The sequence below is a fragment of the Neolamprologus brichardi genome, chromosome 17, assembly GCF_056152115.1.
Source record: "Neolamprologus brichardi isolate AB-2024 chromosome 17, ASM5615211v1, whole genome shotgun sequence".
Taxonomy (NCBI): Eukaryota; Metazoa; Chordata; class Actinopteri; order Cichliformes; family Cichlidae; genus Neolamprologus; species Neolamprologus brichardi.
The window spans coordinates 10,337,160-10,358,257 of record NC_142120.1 but is presented as its reverse complement, the minus strand read 5'-3'; the positions used below and the strand labels follow the sequence as shown (position 1 = coordinate 10,358,257).

At 39.7% G+C, this 21,098-nt stretch overlaps 1 protein-coding gene across 4 annotated transcripts in view; it reads right to left on the bottom strand.

The window, feature by feature from the left end:
- phtf2 (putative homeodomain transcription factor 2) overlaps positions 1-21,098 on the bottom strand; it is a 54,073-nt gene that overhangs the window by 31,935 nt on the left and 1,040 nt on the right. For 3 of the 4 annotated variants that reach the window (XM_087831149.1, XM_087831152.1, XM_087831151.1), the window contains exons 2-3: positions 15,210-15,257; positions 2,152-2,232 (exon numbers count right to left, since the gene is read on the bottom strand). In XM_087831149.1, the coding sequence (XP_087687275.1) occupies positions 2,152-2,196 (45 nt within the window). In that variant the 5' untranslated portion in view covers positions 2,197-2,232; positions 15,210-15,257. The remainder of the gene's footprint in view (positions 1-2,151; positions 2,233-15,209; positions 15,258-21,098) is intronic. The other variant, XM_087831150.1, reaches the window with a different exon arrangement.

The following is a 21,098-nucleotide window of genomic DNA, read 5'->3' as shown; positions in this document are numbered from 1 at the left end:
GCTGTTGTCCAATTTTACAGAACACTTAAGAGATTTAATGCAGACGAATGAAACCGTCTCTTGTGAGACACTGGTCACGGCTTGCAGAAAAGTTAAATCTAATCTCTTGTGCGTTTTCTCACTCAGTTGAGAAAATAAACAACCTCTTAACTTGTCTAAATGAGACACGCTAGATAAAGAAGTCCCCTGAGGACAGGTGCGAGGGCACTAAAAAAAAGGTTTAGTCATTTGTGACTCAGCGGCTGTCGTCACTGGTGTGCCTTTGCCCAGACAAGCTTTGCTAGACACACAAAACACAGACGTATGATGAACAAATACCCAAGAAATGCATTGAGCTTAATGTTTTTTTTAAAGAAAACATTCTGCGTTTAACTCAGATTAATCAGCTAATGCCAAGACAACGGTTTGAAAACAACCCAAGTAGGGTTTGTGCAATCTTTACCGTTTCCTATATTTAAGACACAAAATAAAGAATTTAACTTAAAGTAATAAAACAACATTTTTAAAAATGCAGTTTTGATTGAAAACGTATATATTTACACATGCAAGTGTTTTCAATGTTGTTCTTTCATTAAAGTTACTTCTGATGGGTCATATTCTGTGAGCTCTCATTCCAGCTTCTGATCTCTACATCTGGCAGGTGTGAGCAAAAAGAGAAAAAGGCAAAAGAAAAAAAGGCCAGCAGTGAGGGCAGAGAAAAGAAAAACAGGCAGTCAGGTTTGTGAGAGCAGATGAGTGTGTAAGCTGAGAGCTGCAGGGGGACCAGCGCTGGAGTCCAACAGAGGATCTGATATCTGAGACTATGGAACAACAGGACACACAACACCAGCCGGGCTGAAGGCGCTGCTGAACGGCTCGACCCCGATGTCGCTGCTGACAGCAGCAAGGAAGTCATTATCAAAATGGTTTACTGAAGGAGTCTGCTCGCTTCAGTGTCAGAAGTCTTGTAAAACTATCTTTATTTCTTTTTTAAAAAGAGAAATTAAATGATTTAGCGACTCCTCCCACAGTGTGCTACAGAGCAAGAACAATGTATGATCGCCTATTGAGTATATACATATACTGCAGTCTGTATGTATGCTAGGAAAGTCAGAAATCACTGCAGCAAAAGGAGCAAATATGTCTTAATTAACAGTGTTTTACTGGGTCAGAGTCAGGATGACTGCAAATATAAGCAAAACTGGTCAGCGTTATCAGATCTCTGTGCATTTCTCTGTAAAAGATGATCAGTTTGCTCTTCTGTACTTGCTAAACTCAGAAAATCATGGACAAGAGGCGTCGTTATCAATAAAAGCAAGTAAAGAAATAAAATGAAGGGAACTACACTCATTTTTTGTGTTATTAACATTTACATTACTAATTCTAAACTACAAAATTTAGAATAGATGTCAAGTGATGAGAGTAGAATTAGAGTAAAGTGAATGAAACTGCATTTCCCAAGTGCAGTAAAAGCAGACTGCTTTTCATTATCGAGCATGTAAGAGCTTGCAAAATGTGTGGGAGATTATTCAAAGAATAGAATAAAGCAAAGACTTTATAAAGAGTCTTACAGAAAAGGAGGTCCACCTGACAGCTCATAATATTCAGCATTATAATCAGCTATGGTTTAAAGACCATAGCTGAGGCACACAAGTATAAAATATCAATACAATTTAATATGCACAGACGATGCCTTAATCAGACACTTCTACAATGCAAAGGGAAAGCATGATTGATGTCTATAAAATGCAAATTGCAACATAGTCCCAATCATTACAATAATAGTAATCACACTGGGCAAAAATTAGTCTTCTTTATAGGCTACAAGGTAGTGCAAAGATAATATGAATCTTTAAAAAAGTGTCATTTAGAGAAATAAAAGGAAAAAATTAATGTAATGGCTTATAAAAGGTCAAAGCCTTTTCTTTTCTTTCTTTTTTTAACTAAGACGCTATGAAAAGCAGACTTGTAAAACTAGTATTAGTAAGAGTGCATAAAAAGGTTAATGGTGCTATCAAAGCATAGTTTCAGAGGTAGTCATAAGTCAAAATGTCATATTAAATATATGTTTTTCATTTTAATATTATAGTTATATACTTAAAAACAAAAGCACAGCAATAGTGTGAAACCAAACACACACAAAAATGCAGATTTTAAAATGCAGCGCCTTACCTTTTTCTGGTACCACACCACAGCATCTTTTACTTTGGAAGCCATTTACATTTCCCTCCTCACCGCCTAGGGCATCTTAGACTGAAAACACACAGCGAGAGAGAGAAGAGAGCGCAGCGTGAGTGACTGAGTACTGGGGAGAGGGAGAGGAGGACTGAGGTCTATACCTGGTAGGCAGGTGTGTCATGACAAATAAAAGAGGGAGGGGACTAAACACACGCCTCCCACAATCAATTGTTAAAGCGAATCTCACTGACACGTCTAATAGAACCAGGTCACTCTTAAAAAGCAGTGTTTTAATGTCAGTGAGGCTTTTAAGAGGATAAATAAGGGATGTACAGTGATGTGATGGATTCTCCTTGAACACAAATCTGAACATGAAGTCTAACCTGTACTCCAATCAACGTGTCCAAACATAAGACATGTACGCACTGAACAACACACCTTAGTAATAAGCCTAGTCACTTTTTTTTTTTTTAATGTTGTTTCCCTTGACACCCATCTTACAATACAAACAAACACTCTTGTTTAGAGCTGGTTCCTTTTAAATCCTCACCTGAAACCCCTTCACCACACACACACACAGACACACAAAAACAAGACTTCTGTGGAAGCGGTTTGGTTGTGGCTGTCTGATTTCTTGCAGTGGTTTGGGTGTGTATGAATGGAAAAATAGGCGCAAACACCCATTACACACACCCATATGCACAGGCATGCAATCCAGTGGACACTTATGTCACCTTAACGCAATGCAAGCACACATGAATACACACCGATGGTTACAAAATGTCAACATGTCATCAAGTTGGATTTATGAACGTGCTTGTCATTAATGTGCGTGTGAGTATTTGGACAAAGACACATCTTTGGTGTGGTTAACTTTGCCTGAACACAGCACCACACTGAATTTGAAATGAGTTTAAAGTCTTACTGGATACAGTGTGATGATTATTCTGTGCCCAGTAGAGTCAAAGCAAGTTGATAAAGCTTTACCCTTATGCGTCAGGGTGTTCCCTTCAGTTTCTCCTTCACTTGTCCAGTTTAAAAAAAACAAAAAAAACAACACAACCACAACACAGATGGGAAACAGTGTGTTGAGGCTTTAACACAAGACTTCACAAACCAATGGGTTACTATGTTCATCTTTTAACTACATCCTTCCATCTTCTACTATCTCTCTGGTATGGATCACAAGGGAAAGCATCTCAGCAGAGATGCCCAGACTGTTCTCTCCCCGGCCACCTCCTTCTGCTCTTCCATGCGGAAACCGTGTTCTAGGTCTTCACTGGGGTCTCCAATCCCCGCAGTAGGAAATGCCCAAAACACTTAGGAGGCGCCTGGGAGGGCTCCTAGTCAGATCCAAGAATCATCACAACTGGTTCTGATTTTTGATACAGAGTGGCAGTTCTACTTTGAGCTCCTCACCTCATCCCTAAGGGACGCTGCATACGCTCTTCAGATGACTCTCATTTCCACCACTTTTATCTATGATGTCATTTTCTCGGACTGTACCCAAAGCTCATGGGCGGAGACCAAACTACAAACTATGGAACTGGACATTTTTCCTGCACAGCCCACCACTTTCAGAGCCACAAAGGAAACCTGACATCATGCATGATGCCTTGTTACTTTTTTGACGCGTTTGCACCCACAATCTTAATGAGCTGATGCAAAATGTGAAAGAAATCGCAAATCAGAAATCAGAGAAGGAACTGACAGCTCTGTTTTCAATAACACAATCCAATAAGCAACAAACTTTATCCTTGTGGAGGCAATGGAGGATTTGGGGGGGGGGGGGGGCGGTTGCTGACAATTTATCCAGATAGCAAATTATGGATGTGTGATTTAAGTCCTCCTGTTCTGGGCTCCAGCCATTTTTTTGTCTAAAATAAATACATGGACAAAAAGAATGATATCAAAGCTTTATTTTTAGTTAACCTTTTAAAATCAAGGTCCAAAGAAATTATATTATTATAGCCTGACGTTACCGTTTTTGTGATTTGGTGCTTTATAAAACTGCATTGACTGATCTATTCGAGACACTCTACCTCAGCAACAAACCATTAATTTTACAACTTTGAGTTGATCATCAGTATTTGAGTCACTGATGGGAAGAGCATACGACCATGACAGTTTCCTGGCTGTAGTTTCACTGTGCACTCTGCCAATATTACAGGAAGCCGTCACTGAAACACGCTCCACAGATGGGTGGAGGTGATGAGAACATGCTAGTTGTGGTTAAAGCAGAGTAGTGCTGGATCTGCTTCAATAAGCCTGAGCTTCAGAGTCATTTGACACTTGATATAACAAAAAGATGTAATTGCACATGCCGATGCATGCTGCACAAGATTACAGACACATTTTCATTAAAAGTTTTTCCATTTTAAATCAGCTTACTGGGGGTTTCTGACTTCTCTCTATAAAGATTTGTTAATCAAATTTTCATGACGATTTTATTAATATGACAAGTGCAAGTGCTTTAATAAGTAAATAACTCATGGAGATGAAGGGGAAGACGAGGACAAAATGTGGTTAATGCAAAGCTGTCAAGCGGAAAACATGGAGGCATGCGGTTAGCCGCTCTCCTCCTCTCTTTCTTGCCCTCTCTCTTTTAGCCTCTCTTCCTTCCTCTATCTTAAGTCTCCTTGTATCCCTTTTCTACTTCTCTGTTACATAAGCACAGCGTTGTCCTGCTGCGTGAGTGGGAGGGACAGAGGGCATCGGCTGCAGGCCAGGCTGACTCACAGGGTAGCAGTTGCTCTCAGCTTTTCTTAAGTCGTGGATTAGATCATATAATTCAATCAAACATGGCTGCAGACATATGCTTTTCAGCTTTTTGAGAAAGCTAACTAAGGGCTGCCATTTCTCCTGTTTTTCTAGCACAAGCTTTTCTCGCTCGTCTCAAGCTTTGCACATGAGACGGAACGTTTAATTTCAACGCAGCCAAGTGAAAACATCCTGCTTTGCATGTGAAGGGTTGTCTGTGCTGTCAGCCTCAATCAGCAGGGTAATCAATTCCTGACATTTTCCAGTGAGTGTTTTGGTCATCGTTCCCAGTGTGGTTACTTATGTTCCCCGCATGTTCTGATGTGCACCTGCTTTTTAGAGATATAATGACAATTATAAAACATGGAACTAATGATTCAGTTTTGTAAGACATGCATGTTAGAGACCATAGTACATAGTGTTTGATAGCGCCATAGCTTATCTGTCATCTGCGAAACCACAACACAAATGGTGAATGCATGATAAAGGTGCCACTTTAAAGAGAAGAGTATTGGCTTGACTGTGTGCGTCAAAGTCTATGCCGTCCATGCAGCCATTGCTAGGTGAACCCAGACTTGAGTGTGTGAAAATTTGAGCGTCCAAAGTTCAAAAGCAAGCAAGTGAGAAAATTTTATACTTGAGCCAACTGTGAAAGGTTTCAAGCTCACACAGAAATACTGCAAAACCACCAGCTGACTAATACTCAAAGCTAAACAAACAAGTTCCTGCACCACAACTGCTGCATGCACACTGCTTATACTGTTGGAAAGATATGCGCGTGTGTGTGTGTGCACGTGTGTGCAGCAGCAGAGGGCTGAAGACATTTTTAGACACAGGAAGAAAGGTTTCTGTTTTTGCAATGTCTATACTTACAATCTTGACTCCTCCCTCTTACTGCTGCACCAAACTGTATTTGATATAAATTGCATTTAATAAATAAATAAATGCATGCTTTACCTTTAACTTAAGCAGCAACAAAGCATGCTCTATGCTCATTTATCTGTTTTATTCCCTGTGGTTACACATGTAGTGTGTCAGTAAAGACATTTCGATTAAAACTTAAATTAAAAGCAGAGAGATCACGATAGAAGTGGTAAAAGGACAAATGAAACTAAGGATTTAAACAAAAGAGTAAGCTTGAAATTCGCACGTGCACATTTTAATGTGAGTGTGAGGATTAAACAGAGAAAGCATCATGTCCAGTTTGGGAAAACTGCAGATCATTTTTGTATCAGTGAAATGACATTCAAAGGTTTAGCTAATAATAAATTAATTAATCAGAGGCAGAGATTTCCATTAGCAGCATTATAACTCTATCAACTGCATCAAAAATCACAACGTAAAATGAGATCTAATATAATAATAATACTGTATGTTGTTGGAATGTCTGTCTGTTGATTCTTTGGAACATCAAAGGTCTTCACACTTTAAATATTCTAGTTACACAAACATAAAAACAGACAAAACAGGAAATCCTTGCAGAAGCGGCAAATGTTTTTCAGTTTCTGCATGATAGGCGACTCAAACTATCGTCACAACTTGGAGTGAAAAACAAACAGGCTATACAGTAAAAAACCTCAATAAGGTTGGAGCTTGGAAAGAAAAGCGTCTGGACTTCTTTAAGTTGCTTGAAGACATTTCACCTCTCGTCCAAGAAGCTTCTGCATGCAGCAATTGTGAGAAGTGAAATGTCTTCAAGCAACTTAAAGAAGTCCAGACGCTTTTCTTTCCAAGCTCCTTAGACTACGATGACCAGGATGACTGAGAACCTTCACAGTCAATAAGTTTGGGTTTCTGAAATCGAGCATGTCAGCTGTATATTCCGTTTAATTTTACCAGGAATACACTCAATTCAACTTTGCTCATACCAGGTTGACCTACTTCTGCTTTTAAAACTGGCTTTATGCTTTGTGGCAGAGATTCAACAAGGTTTTGGAAACAGTCCTTGGAGATTTGGTCCATATTAACATGACAGCATCACACAGGTGCTTGTTTGGCTACACATTCATGATATGAAACTCCCGTGCTCACTAGATGGAAAATAGCCAGCAAACTGTACACTGTAGCCATAGACGGATGGACATTGTCAGCAATAATTACAACACCACCAGCAGCAGCCTGAACTGTTGATATAAGGACTTGGGAGTGCCCATTTTTCTGTTGATGTAGAGCAATGGGCACTGAAGGTTATTCAACTGATTTTTGCAGCACTACTTTTAAATGCACAAGCAAACTTCTGCAATTTGATGTTACATAATAAACGAATTTCTGAGATCGCATCACTCAAGTATGCTATTAAAAAAAACGTCTTGTTGCTGTGGTCTGGGTCAACAAGAACCACTAACAATTTCTGCGATGAGAAACTTTCAAAATGCACAACATAAAATGAGGGTGGTAAGCATGAGCAGAGAGACAAAAACAGACTCTAACCTAACGGGCAGACACCTGTCATTACTGGAGCTGGGCACAAACAGCGGTGTGACGGCTTTAACGCCACAAATCCTCCCCATGTTGAGGCAGCGATAAGAAAAGCAGGCACTTGAGGCCAGCACCAATCCACAAACAGCATCAGACAAAAAACACCAGCAGAGACGCATATTATTGCCTAACACAGCTTCATACAGAGGATTATGTGTGAGCTGCATGGTTGTTATTCTGCCTGGAAAACACAGTAAGAAGAAACAGCTCTTTCCTAACACGCTTTTTTCCAAACTACACATTAGTGTTCCCAAAATACACTGTGGTTTCCTGAAGGGTATTTAGGGAACAGAGCCCAGACAACAGAAACACACGCAATCATTACATATATATGGTCACAAAAGGCTGCATTTGTAGATGTTCAAAAAAACCCAAAGAAACAGGGCTTCGTTGGGTTGGGTAAACATCTTAGATATTTCAGGGTTTTAATCTTTCCTGATTGGAAATTTTAACAGTAAATACACACAGTGTACGCAGCAGTGACTCTTGCGAAATCTGTCTGGGCACCAGACTGTCTGAACTGACCCATTTAGAAAAAGAAAGAGGGAGAGTGCAGTCAAGTTAGAAAGAGTGCATTATGTAGGCCACGGTTTATAGGAGGCTCTTGTGCTGAGGACACGGCTGTGTGTGTTTGTGCATCTCTTTGTGAGCAGGAAATGGTTGGATGCAGTTTGATGTATGTTAAAGCGGAGCATCAGTGCCAGAGTGTGCATCTGTGTGCGTTTCTTTTGTTTGTTTGTGGTAGTATAACTGACCAACGAGGATGTGACACCAGCTACCGTAATTTCACAGCGAGGTTAGGATCTCAAATGGTTCTCAATAATGTTAAAACAGATTAAGTATTTTCATTATCAAAACCAGTGACTGTGTCTGTACATTTGTGTGTGATTTGGATTATGTTTGCCCTGCAAAGTTTCTACTTTTAATATTAACAACAGACAGTAATAGATAGTTAAATCATAAAGTGGATTTGTGGTCAGTAAGTCTCCATCCACACATCTGGTGCTTATCTGGGGCTGGGTCATGAAGGCAGCCATTTAAGCGAAGCCTAATCTTTCCTCTCTGCCGCCACATCCACTCCAGTGTGTTCTGACCTCCTCCTATTTGATCTCAGGAGGTATCATAGTCCCCCAACGCACCACTGTTTGAAGCAGAGGACTAGCAGCTCTACCTAGAATCCCTCCCAAATGACGAAACTCTTCACCCCCATCTCTGAGGGAGAGCTCAGACACCCTTCGGAGGAAGGTCATTTCCAATATTTATATCCATGATCTAATTTTCTGTCACTACCCAGAACTTGTGTGAGGATGGGAATACAGATCTACCAGTAAATCAACAGCTTTGCTTTTACACTCAATTAAAACAATCAACGATTAATGCAAGCTGGCCAGATCAAAAATATGCAGACTTAAAAACGGGATGCAACCTACTAGTAAGCACAAACATACTAGGCAATTGATTTAACTGTGTACAACTGCAGTTATGTGCTGGTTCTGCCATGTTATGACTCCACCTGCTACTAGCCCTACTACACGGCAGCACCCCGCTCTCTTTCTGTGATGGAAACTTGTAAACATGCAAGGTAAAAAAAGTAAGACAAGACTGCTGCACAACCATGCAGTACTCTTTGATGTAGAAGTGAGCAGGTGTATGTGTTCAGCGAACACTGGTATATAGCCACAAAAGCAAATGTGTAACCACATTGTGCACAAGGCTGAGGACACTGGCCTGGCAGGAAGGAAGGCTGCGGGTGATAGCGCTTCTAATGTTAGCCACACTGGGCAAAGTATGACATCATTTGTACGTATCAGCACAGTGCAAAGGGAAGCATTTTTCACAGACATTTAAAACATCATTTGGTTTTTAAATAATGGTAATCTTAAATACACAAGCACTATTTGTATGGCAAATGTTTAACCGTGATCATTGGTTGTTTAAATACTCATAAAACATTCAAAACCAATGTTAACTAGTCACCACTAGTTAACACTGCAACAGAGAGCAGTGTCTCCAGTAAAGTGCCTGTCGAAATGTGAAACAAAGTCACAATTTCTACTTCTAAGACCATGAAGTCACAATGAAAGTTGACCTTTGAGACAAAAATGTTATGCATTCATCCAGTTAGCATGTGTGTTAAATTCCTACCTAGCTACTAATGCGGTTGCTAAATTACGGCCGAACATGTGTTTTATGGTGCAGACCTTTTATTACCAACTTGTAATCATGACATGGAAATATCATGACGTAAACCTAGATAATCTAATCAGTTCATTCTTGAGTCCAAGTTATATCTGTGAAATACTTAAACTTCCTCGAGGTTTATATGATCAGGGTCAAAAAACAAACCCACCACCCACAGCTGTCTTTGACCCCGAGGCATAAAAACATCTCTCTCAAAAAATAATAGTTCTCATAACATTTTACATAATTGGTTACACAACCTGCCACCCTCTGACTTTTTAATCTGGCACCTCACAGTTACACTCATTTGCTCTGCAAGGCACAGAGACAACCACACATTTCACATTATTGGAAGTAACTTATAGTGTTCAAATTAAAAACAAAACATTATTCATCACATATTTCTCAGTTAATAATTTAGCTCGAAATTTAGGTTCTTTCAATGCGACCCATTCACCTCATTTGTTGGGCAGCTCGGTGGAGCTGATGCTCACTGCAAGTAATAATGAAAGTCCGGGCTTTGGTTTGTGTAGGTAACCCTTTAATGTCTAATGTATCAGTCCGACAGATGTAAGTAAATGTAGAGTGAGAGAGTCCACATAAAAAGCAGGTTGTGAAAGGATCAAACACGAAACCTTCACCTACAAGAGTGTGGTTTGTGTCTCATGTAAGTAAATGTGGTCCAGCAACTCTGTTACTGTCTACCACTGCCTATTACAGTAAATCAGCACTATTTAAGTCTGTTATTTTTAGACCGACTACACTATTTTCACATTTAAAAACACTGGTTAGGCTGAGGCAAAAAAACAAAACAAACATTAAGGCCCAGTCCTGCCTGAATTTTAGAGCATATCCTTTTATTTTTAAAGACATATACGATGAGCTTATGCCAAAAGAAGCAGTGACACTACAAGACTGAAAATAGAGGACTATTAACTTGTTTGAACTTTGAGCTCACAGCTTTATTTGAAACAGGATGCAACAGTGCAGCAGGTGCCTGGCAGCAATGACGCACACATACACTTTTCTTATTCACAGTATTTGAAAATGTTTGAACCAATGAAAGACACTTTTCAGCACTGGGGGGAAAATAGCAAAGTAAAACTTTACCAACAGGCAATGGAAGCCAGATTCAAGAGTCCAATATTGGGCAAAACTGACATGTTGTTTAATGTTTTGTTCCCTAAATTTCCTCTAGAAAAAAAACAGCTACGGTCAGTAAGTGCAGTGTATGCTTGCCTAATCCTTGTCATATACAAGTATATACATTGTTTCACTTCCTCATTAAACCAAATTAACATCGGAGGTTACGATGCTGGCTGAAATGAGTCACTTTAGGTTTTACATTTGTAGCTGTAAGAGTTCACAAAAGAGGTTTTATCTGCATATAAGGAAAGCTTACATAGCTAAAATGATGAGCTTAAAACTCATAATTTTAGACTAAACAGGTTAGTGGCCTTCAATGCTGTTCAAACTTCAAAAAGAGATGGAAAAGACAAGTTATTCTGCTTCTTTTTCCCAATTTTGCTACTTGAAAACAAACCTACACATGACTGAAAGGGTCAGGTAGGGTTATAAAATGCCTCATCATGGTCCGACCTTTAGCAAAGCAGTTCCCAGAGCTTGTTTTACAATATCATAACTAGACAGGTCTTCAGTCAAGACAGAAAACTGCATTATAAAACAAACTTCTTCATTTTTCCATCCTACTCACTTCTAATACAAACTGACAGTCGGATCATGTGTCTTTGGGATCTCTAATGAAAACATGAGCACAGGAGGAGACCTCCTTCACAAGTCTCGTATCTTGTGATGTGTAACACTAGCTGCTTTCCTCCTATCTGGGTGCTTCATGTTTCATGATGGGAGTAGGTTACCTCTCTGGGCTGGGTGAGAGGGCACATGTGTGCATGCCTGCAGGAAACACGAGGCTGCACGGACGGCAATAGAGAGTCAAAGAAGCAAGGAGATGTTTTTCATCGTAGGGTGATTTCCTGACTATCTCAAGTCACACCAAACAACCTTACAGTTGATCTACCGTAAACCCTTATAAACAGACAGCAAACTGGACATTTAAGTGTGATGTTTGTTTAAGCTGAACAGTTTGTTAGACGAGACAAATCAAATGAGCAAGATTTTCCAAAAAAAAAAACAAAAAACCAGCTTCTTGGTTGTCTGTAGCAGTTTCACTTATATACAGGCTTTAAATGAAGTTATATTTACAGCTCTAAACATAGAAAAGGGCCTTTGTGGTCAGAGGACGCAGCCAGTGTCATCTGTTTTTAAGTTTTGCAACTAGGCTTCAACAACATGCAAAACATAAGTTAATTATATCAAAACAACCACACGCTCAACTTCAGTCCCTTCATGTGAGAAAAACTCAAAACTGCAAGCCGGTCAATTCAGAAATCCATCCATCTGCCAAGCCTCACATCTCATTATTTGGACAAATAATTGAGTGTAATGATGCCCATTAAACTGATCAGAGCAATCAGAAATGCATTCAGATACTAGAAGCCATGAAGTTAAATCTGGCTTAAACTGTGTCTGCCAAATTTGAGATCTGCCACAAAATATTTCATGTTTATGACACATCCATCTAGAGTAGCTCATAAGCAGGAGTCAGGTTAATTTTCAGTAGTGGAAAGCCTTCAGTGCTGCTCTACATCCCAGTAAGTATTGAGGTATAAGCTACAAATACCTCAATGAGAGACCAAAGTGAGCAATAATCATAAAACACGCCTGTCTTCCAACTGATAAGCCTGATTCTACAGCCACAGGAAGAATGTAACGTGCGCATGTAGATCGTTCGAGTGTTCATAATTTAGGACCAAGCATCTGCACGTTTCCCTTGTACAATTTTCACTGAGCATTATTACTATGCTTCAATAAAATAAAGCGATATATTCATATAAAATGCCTCAGGTAAGCAGCTTTTCTGCCTTAGGCACAACTTGAAAGCAAACTCGAATCATCTAATATGCATGTCCGACATTTGGATGCTTCATCAAATTTGCACTGAAACAAACAAAAACAGAATAAAACACAATGCATACATACATCTACTACTACTACTACTACTACTACTACTAATAATAATAATAATAATAAATTCATAATGCCTATAAACAAAACAAAAAAACTAATGTTATTAGTTCACTTTGCCTTTTACGTGTCTTTTTGTGGACAGCGGGTTTTATTAAAATACAAGTGCTAAGAGCTGGAGAAACTATTCAAAGAAAGATTATGTCCGTTGACTTAACTTTGTACAGCAGTTGTAGCTACACTAGATAATTAGTTATTACTGCATCTTGTTTTTATTGTACGATTGGTGGCTACTGGCATAGTTACCATAGACTGTACATAAAAAGGACAAGTGTAGCCACTGTGATTTCATGCCTCTCTGTTGAGGCAGATGATGTTTCACTGTCAGCTGACACCATGTTTTGGACCCAGAGGTGACCATATTTGTACATGTGAGTGGAGACTGTACAGCTGAAATGCAGACCTGCATGTGTGGTACTTATTGCTAACAGGTTAATGTGTGTTTTATGGCATCGTGTTTGTGTATTTGCAACCAATGCAAACGTACTAGCGTGCATTCTTCCAACAACTCAGCAGCATGTAGTACGACATTTAAGCTGTGCATAGGTCGAATGCTGATTAGCTGAAAGTAAGCTTAAACAAGGAAGGGAGTGGCAGGGGAGTTTACCACAAAAGTGACAGGGGCTAAAAAAAACATCAAAGACTAGAAATAAAAACAAAATAAAAATAAAATAAAATAAAACAGCATGAGAAACAAAGATACACAGATGCATTGCTCAGGTTCATCAGAAAGCAGACATGTCTGTGCAAACGATGCTCCGCCCCCTCCTCCCCAACTAACATGTAGCAGGTGAGAAAGACGACCATGTGTAGAGTTACTTTACAGCTGTAAATGAAAACACTGCTAACACTGACACAGGTTGGAAGGAGACTCTCTACTGTGGCAATAACACCAACTTAAATAAAGACATGAAAGACCACAAAAAAGAAAAACCCTTCATCCCAGAACAAACAGAAAAAGAAACGAAGCGAGGAGGAAGGAAATTAATCAGACAGACCCAGACCCCAGCACAGACACAGCTCACCGCTGCACTTCTTTCAGAGAGCCAATGAGTAACCAGGTACATAAGATCTTCAGCATTAGTTAATGTTAGTTTAGACTGATTACTACAGACTATATTCAGACATTAAAATAATAACACTATGACAATAACAATATGTAAATTATTCGATTTTAAACGAAATATATATATATTTTTTTACCTGAAACCTGATTTATGAAGAATGTCTGATTATAATAAACTTTAACTGTAACCTACAAGTCTTTAGGCACTACTGTTCCTGTATTTACTTTTGGTATCGGATTGATACCGAAAGACTCAGACGGACTGCAAGTCACAGACACCAACATCCTTTGTCAGATAATTACAGAGAAAATATTTGAAATGCCACCGAAACAAACAAACATTGCTCACAGGTCCAGTTCAGTGCGTCGAATTAATAAAGGTGAGGCCTCGCAAGTAACTAAGGTTACCTTTGTCACAGTAGCTGCCAATCAAAACAGGCACATCCCTAAATTTAAGCCTTCAGATGAGTGTTGCACAGGGTAATATTCTAGAGAAAAATACTTTTGTTTAATATGGGGTCTTACTCACTTTTGGAACCTGTGGCCATTAGAGGGACTGGAATTTTTGACACTACCATGATGGCTTTAATTTAATTTTTTTTAAGTTGCTGATGGATATGGAAGCCCGTTTCCGCCACACACACAAAAAAAAAAAGAAAGAAGAAGAAGAAAAAAAATTCAAGAAAATAACTCAAAATTTCAAGTTATTAACTAGACATTTTGAGAAAACCAGCTCGAAATTTGGACTTTTCTCAAAATTTTTAGTTAATGACTCAAAATTCCGAGATAGCGCTGCCAATCAGTCATCTACGTGAATGACGTCATTTCCTTGTTACCTGGACACTGAAGCCCTCAGCTACAAATGCTACAGCTAAGCTACCAATATTACAGCCAGTCATGAATGCACAAATTGCTGATTATTTTCAGCGTGGCTTCACAAATGATGAAATCCTTGTGTTATTAGCTGAACAACATGGCGTTACTATCAGCAAACGTACTCTCAAAAGCGCCAATTTGTTGCGATACAGTTTTGAGGGTGCATACCATGTAGATTACTGATTGGCAGAGCCAACTCGAAATTGCCCAAAAAATACACATTTTATGGGCAATTTTGTGTCATCCCTAGTCAGTGGCAACTTGTTGGACTGGAAAACACACACACCACGAATACCAACCACAGACTTTGTTCACTTGACACTCTAGTCTGCGCGCACACACAAACACCAAGTGTTTGCTACTTGTCTGACCTTCTCAAAAGGGAAGTATTGCTTTTTTCACAGTCTCATTTTTCCATCTGTCTCTCTCTTTCAGACACAGTGAACAGAACTCATGAACTGCTGTTGCCGTCTGAGCAGAGCGGCTCTGTATGTAAGCTTGACTGAAGACACCCTCATAACCGTCTGTGTGAGGTTTCAAGAATCTCCTCCAATTCATACAGAGGGCACTCAGACACAGGACTCACCTCTGTTTGGGCCGTGTAGCTTGACTGGAGACTGTTGAAACCAGACGACTGTAAAACAGAAAGAGTGTCGTTTCAGACTACTTGCAATGAAACGATCGCATTTGAGATTCAAAGCAACAGCAGGTGTTTGTGTGCATCTCAGGCTCTCACGTACTATACTGGCTTTCTGATCACTCACTAAAATGGGGCTCTAATGCGTGTGCAAGTGCCTCCTGAGCACTGTGTAATTGGACTTTGGCATGGGTCCATGTCACGAGACTCCACGGGGGGATTAGAAAGCAGCGTCTATCATTTGCTGAACTTCAAATGAACACAAACACAAAGTCTGCCTGCAGACACAGTATGAATTCTCAGAAACTGTAATGATTAACAACAGGCAGCAAGGGACCCAAATATTCAACCTAACAGGGAAGCTCTTGTTTAAAGTCAAGAGAAGGATTGGAATAATCACAATCATCCTCACAATTCCTCCTTCATCATCAACATGCTGTCGTTATTGCCATCAATTTACCCTCAACAATAACCTTCCAGGTAATAACAGGGCAGGCAGTCCCAGCATGTCCTGAAGCAATTCCTAAAACGCCCCCTAGAATCAGAGTTTTACGACTCAGAAACTTGCATTTCCATTTAAACCAATCAGACTCAGATAAAAATAAATAAACAAATAAATAAATAAACAAATTCAGGTAATTTGTGCTAGTAAAGGATCAGATATAATTAGCATTATTACATTATTGTAATGTCATACTGAAGTGATGGACAACAGTAAAAACCCTTCGCAATTACCCAAGTTAAAGAATGACTTGTAACCTCAGGGAGTCATGAAATGATCCCCTTATCGCGTCAAGAGAGATAAGACAGGATGCTTATTAAAAAAAAAAAAAAAAGAAGTTTGCAACACATCTGAGACCTTATGACTTTAGATATGAGGCTTTGTGGTAAGTTTCACTTAGAGTCCAGTATTTTGTTTCACAGTGATGAAGATGTATCCCAAATGGGGGAAGAAGAAACACGAAACAATCATGCTGGTTAGTTACAGTAGCTTAGATGTGTAAAAGAGGGGAGCCTGCCCAGTGCTGCCAAAAAGCCAATCTAAGATCTCAATCACTTTGAATTGCAAAACCTTGCAAGAGGCGTCCGATGCTCCTGTCAGTTTGGCTGCACTTCCTGTTCACAATAATATTCTTATCAGCTCGTGATGTGTGACCAGTTTGCAGAACTTTCATACAGATAGAGCTCTTTTCTGAGAAAATTTATTGAAAGCACCTGTGTGTGTACGTCAGCTGGCACCAGTAGGATAATGCACAGAGCTGTATCGATCCAAGCAGAACTACAGCGTTTAGCACGGATCCTCATCCTCATGCTCCCACTGGTAAAACCTGATGTACTGAAATGCCTACCAGCTCTCAGGACATAACCTCCTGATCCACCACTAAATATGAAACATTTGATTTTATTTCTTTTATGTAGCTGGATTTTCTTCCATTTAACATGTGTGCTCATTAGAGACCTCCAGCTGTCAAGAGGAGACTATATTGAGCTTTAATTACACACAGTTCTCATAAACTTTATAGAGTCTTTGACAAGTGGCGTTTTCTGGCTAGTGATTCTGAAGGCTTGTTTAGTCACTAAAGGTGAGTCTTTGCAGTACGGGCCCAACGACTTTGGACTTAAATCCCTCCTTAAAATATATTTTTGTCATTTGGCTTACCGCTTTTATTGAGTTTGAAGACCCCAGAGTGTTAATGTCCGTTTTTCTTTTTGTATTGTTTTTAATTTCCATTGTATTTATTTTTCATTTTAACTTGATATTTGTTGCTTTTATTATTGTTCAACAATTTCTATCTTTAACAAATTGCCCCACCCCCAGTGAGCCTGAGTGGAAATGTTTTAAGTTAGCCAAAGTATCCTATATTCTTGTAGTACCTTTTAACCTTGACCTGTTCAGTTTATCCCGCTCCACTTATGTTCATTACTTGAAAAAATTGTTTTTCTTTTTTGTTTGCCATAATATGAAACAAACTCCAGCTGGAATGTCAGTGCATGCAAAAGTAGCCAGCTGCATCATTATAGTCCTTTATCACCCAGAGTTTAATGCAGTTTTCATATTTTGATGGTATTATATGTGTAATGTGTGAATCTCTTATGAATGTTTTTCTGCATTGTGCACATTGCACCAAACTATGTTGGTGTATAGCATGGGATTATTTACCAGAGCATTAATGAGATCTAGCTCACAATTCACCACAAGTTACTGCCTGTAAAAACTGCAAATGTAACCTTGACCTTGAGCACAACTTGGGTAAAGATCCGTTTGATAAGGTCACTGGTCCGTCACCCAATTGAGGACAAGTCCTCAGACCCCATTAAGTCTTAGGGGAGATGGTTTTGCAGTGATTTGAGTTTGTGGCACACAGCAAGGAGATGCTGGGCTCAAACACCTTTTCTGAGGAGCCTGGCTGCTCTGTTTGGCTTTCCTGTCCAACTACTGCTTAAACAGGTGAGTCTAAACTGGCTGACGGTCTATTAGCAGTTTGATGGACTGTTGACCTGTCCATGATGTAACCCACCTTTCACCCTATATCAATACCTACATCTAAAACTGCCCATTTTTCTTCTTTAATGTTGCTGTGCATTTTGACTGCTGATTTAGTATATCACAAAAAGAGTCATCTTTTTACCCAGACTATTTTGTCCTCATAATCACCGAAAGCTATAATCGCCACTGAGATTAAGCTCAGAATAAATAGCCCAGTCCTAGTGGATTCGGGACGTTTATAGAACAAGAATTTCCAGAGGCATTACTAAATGTTTCCTTGTTCTTATTTTTTATTAAAGCAGCATTCAGACTTAACAGGATGCGTGCATTTCTGTGACTTCCTGTGTAAACTGTTGAGAGTCCCAACTGCAGCTTCTGGTCACTGCCACCTTGTTACTGACTGTTCTTTTAGCTGCAGTACAGCTAAGGTGATAACAAAGAAATGGTTTAGTGATTATGAGGTCAACTGACCTTTCTGCTCACAATCACCACTGCAGTGACTTTATTTCAACGCATGATATCACTTCCATGCAGGCCAAGCTGCAGCCGTAGCATAAAATAATATAGCAGATGAGTGTGTGATATAACCGTGTTGCAGCTGATGATATAACAAGCTCTGCAGGCAGATTCACGCTCCACGAAACAAAATGCAATCCATCGTCTCAGAGCTCCTCAAAGAGAGAAATAAATGGAGGGGGAATGCAACAAGAAGACAACTAAGGAGACTAGGTGAGGATGAGATAGAGATGCAGAGAATGCACTCTCACGTGTGCAAAAGTAGAAACTATTTACAGAAACACTGCTTTTATTTTAAATTACTTTAATTACTTCAGCTAGAAATAACAGCGCAGAGAACATATGAAGGAAGTGGGATCTCTCTCTAGCCAGCCTTGAACATGCCTTCATCCACACTTTGTCAGGTGAAGACAAATGACAATTAAGGCCTTGCAGGACCAAGAGACTCTTGCAATGCCAGTCCAAAGGGTGTAAAAGTATACAGAAGGTCACTCAACGAGGGAGTCATTCTCTACAAGTCACATTTGTGTGTGCACACCACGATGCGGCGCAGATACATGGTCTGAGTTGTAGTAGTGGACCAGCAGATAATTAATCAGTGTTTTAAAGGCACACGAGCTGCCTAGTCCTACCCTGTTTGTGTGTCTGTGCATTAACAGGAATCCCATGTGTGTGCAACACCGCAGTGAATTTTTGAATATGCAACATAACACAAAAGTGATATCAGTAATCTACTTTCTGTCAGGAAGAAACAAACAAACTGCACTTTTGAACCACAGCTTCCTGCAGCGAGGCAGGAAAACGAGCACTGAACTGCCTTGCTCGAAGGCACTTTATAAGGGATTTAAGTGAGATCTCGGATGTCATTCACAGTTTTTTTTCTTGTTAAACAGGTAGTTCCTAGTAGCTCCTTTTGGGGAAAACCCCTTCCTTTTGATGATCATATGACTAACATAACCCTATTGAGTCTAAGAAAACTATATTTCTCTACCCCGAATACGAGGCCCTACAGTATAAGCTGTACATGGAGCTTACAGCAAGCGAGATTAAAGGTTTGCTTAGCTGTTGCACAAGTCACATACTTGCAGTTTGATTTAAAAAAATAAAATAAAATAAATGTTCCACTCCTGGCTGAATTGCAAACACAGTCAGGTATAACTGCTCCAACAGCGGAAAAAACTCAGCAGCTGATAATTTTTACTGCTGTTGTCACCGTGTTCGTAAGGATAATCAGGATAATCTGATCTGCTTCTTCAGCGTGTACGGCTTAATAGGAAAAAGTGATTTTTAGGCTTAAAAGCGACTCAACCGGTGTGACACAGCGGACTAATTTAGAGGTCGAATTATGACTGCAGATAGAAATCTGGGTGAGCGATGACTTTGTTAGTCAGACATTGGAGCAGACAGACTGGCTCAACGATAACCTTGTTGGATAATCAGTAGGCCTGCCAAACTGAGAGCCTGACCCCCTGCAGAAGCCTGCAGCAGTTTCACTTCTCTGACACAGTCACTAACAGGTTTTAAAGCAGAGTAAAATAGAGTAGAAGAGACAGATAAAGATTTGAATAATGTAGATGAGCACGAGGCAAACTGCTGTTACTGGCCTATCACATATATTGGCACATCTGTTAGTTGAGATACACAGATATTGCTGTAGCCCTCAGCAATATCTGCAGCACATGCAGCAGAGTACATCACAGCTTAGCAGACTACAGGCACCCTGATGGCTTCCGATTACTTGTATGCCTGCAAGCAGTTGGCTGGTTAAAAGAAATGCAATGTTTATGGACAGCCACAAAAAACAGACATAAAATTATAGCTGCTCAGATGCATGTTTTAATTGATTTAAAAGACTGTGTAGGAGGGCACTAGAAATTTTTGTGCCATTTTATGTCCTATAAGCTACCTTTCACTGTATTTGCCGCTTTTTTAAATATTGTGTTTGTATAGCTTGAACCAGATTTGATATAAATGGGTCTTCGTAGTTAAATAAAGTGAAAAAGCATTTGCCTCCTTCTAGACTTCTTCCTGTTTTTGCTTGATACATGTGCATGTTTCAGCTCAAACACATTTTACATATCAGGCAAAGATAAACTCGTAAAGAAAAATCTGATTTTAAATAATTTGTTGTGCGTTTCACATTACTGTGGAGGAATTTCGGCTCATTCTTCTTTGCAGAGTTGTTTTAAATCAACCACACTGGAGAGTTTTTCCAAGTATGAACAGCTTGTTCAAGGTCAAAGCATCTCAATCAGATTCAAGTCTATTTGGAGGTGGACTTGGTGTGTTTTGGAAAATTTGCATAACCAACGCGAGCTTGAGTTTCAGGACACAAACTGATGGCCGGACATAGAGCAGAATCCATAATTACATCAATCACGGGACGCTGTCCAGGTCCTGAAGAAGCAAAGCAGCCCCAGACCATCACAGTACCATGTTTGAATGTTGATCATGTTCACACAGGAAGTCACAGAAACACACACATCATGACGTTCATTTTGTGAAATGCTGTGTTAGTTTTATGCCTGATGTAACGGGACTCAGACATTCCAAAGAATTCAGCTGGTGTTCAACTGGTGCACTCTTGGAGTATTTTTATTTAATAGGCTGGCCACTCCTGGGAAGGGTCAACACCATTTCAAGTTCTCTCCATTTTTGGATAATGGTTCTCACTGTCCTTCACTGAAATCTCAAATCCTTAGAAATTACCTTTTCCAGACTGATAGATGTCAACGACTTTGCTTCGCATCAGTTCTTCAGTTTCACTTTAGATTGTGAGACGAAGAGTTTCTTTTTGAGATCTTTTAGCCTTCTTCATGTTGTCAGACAGGTTC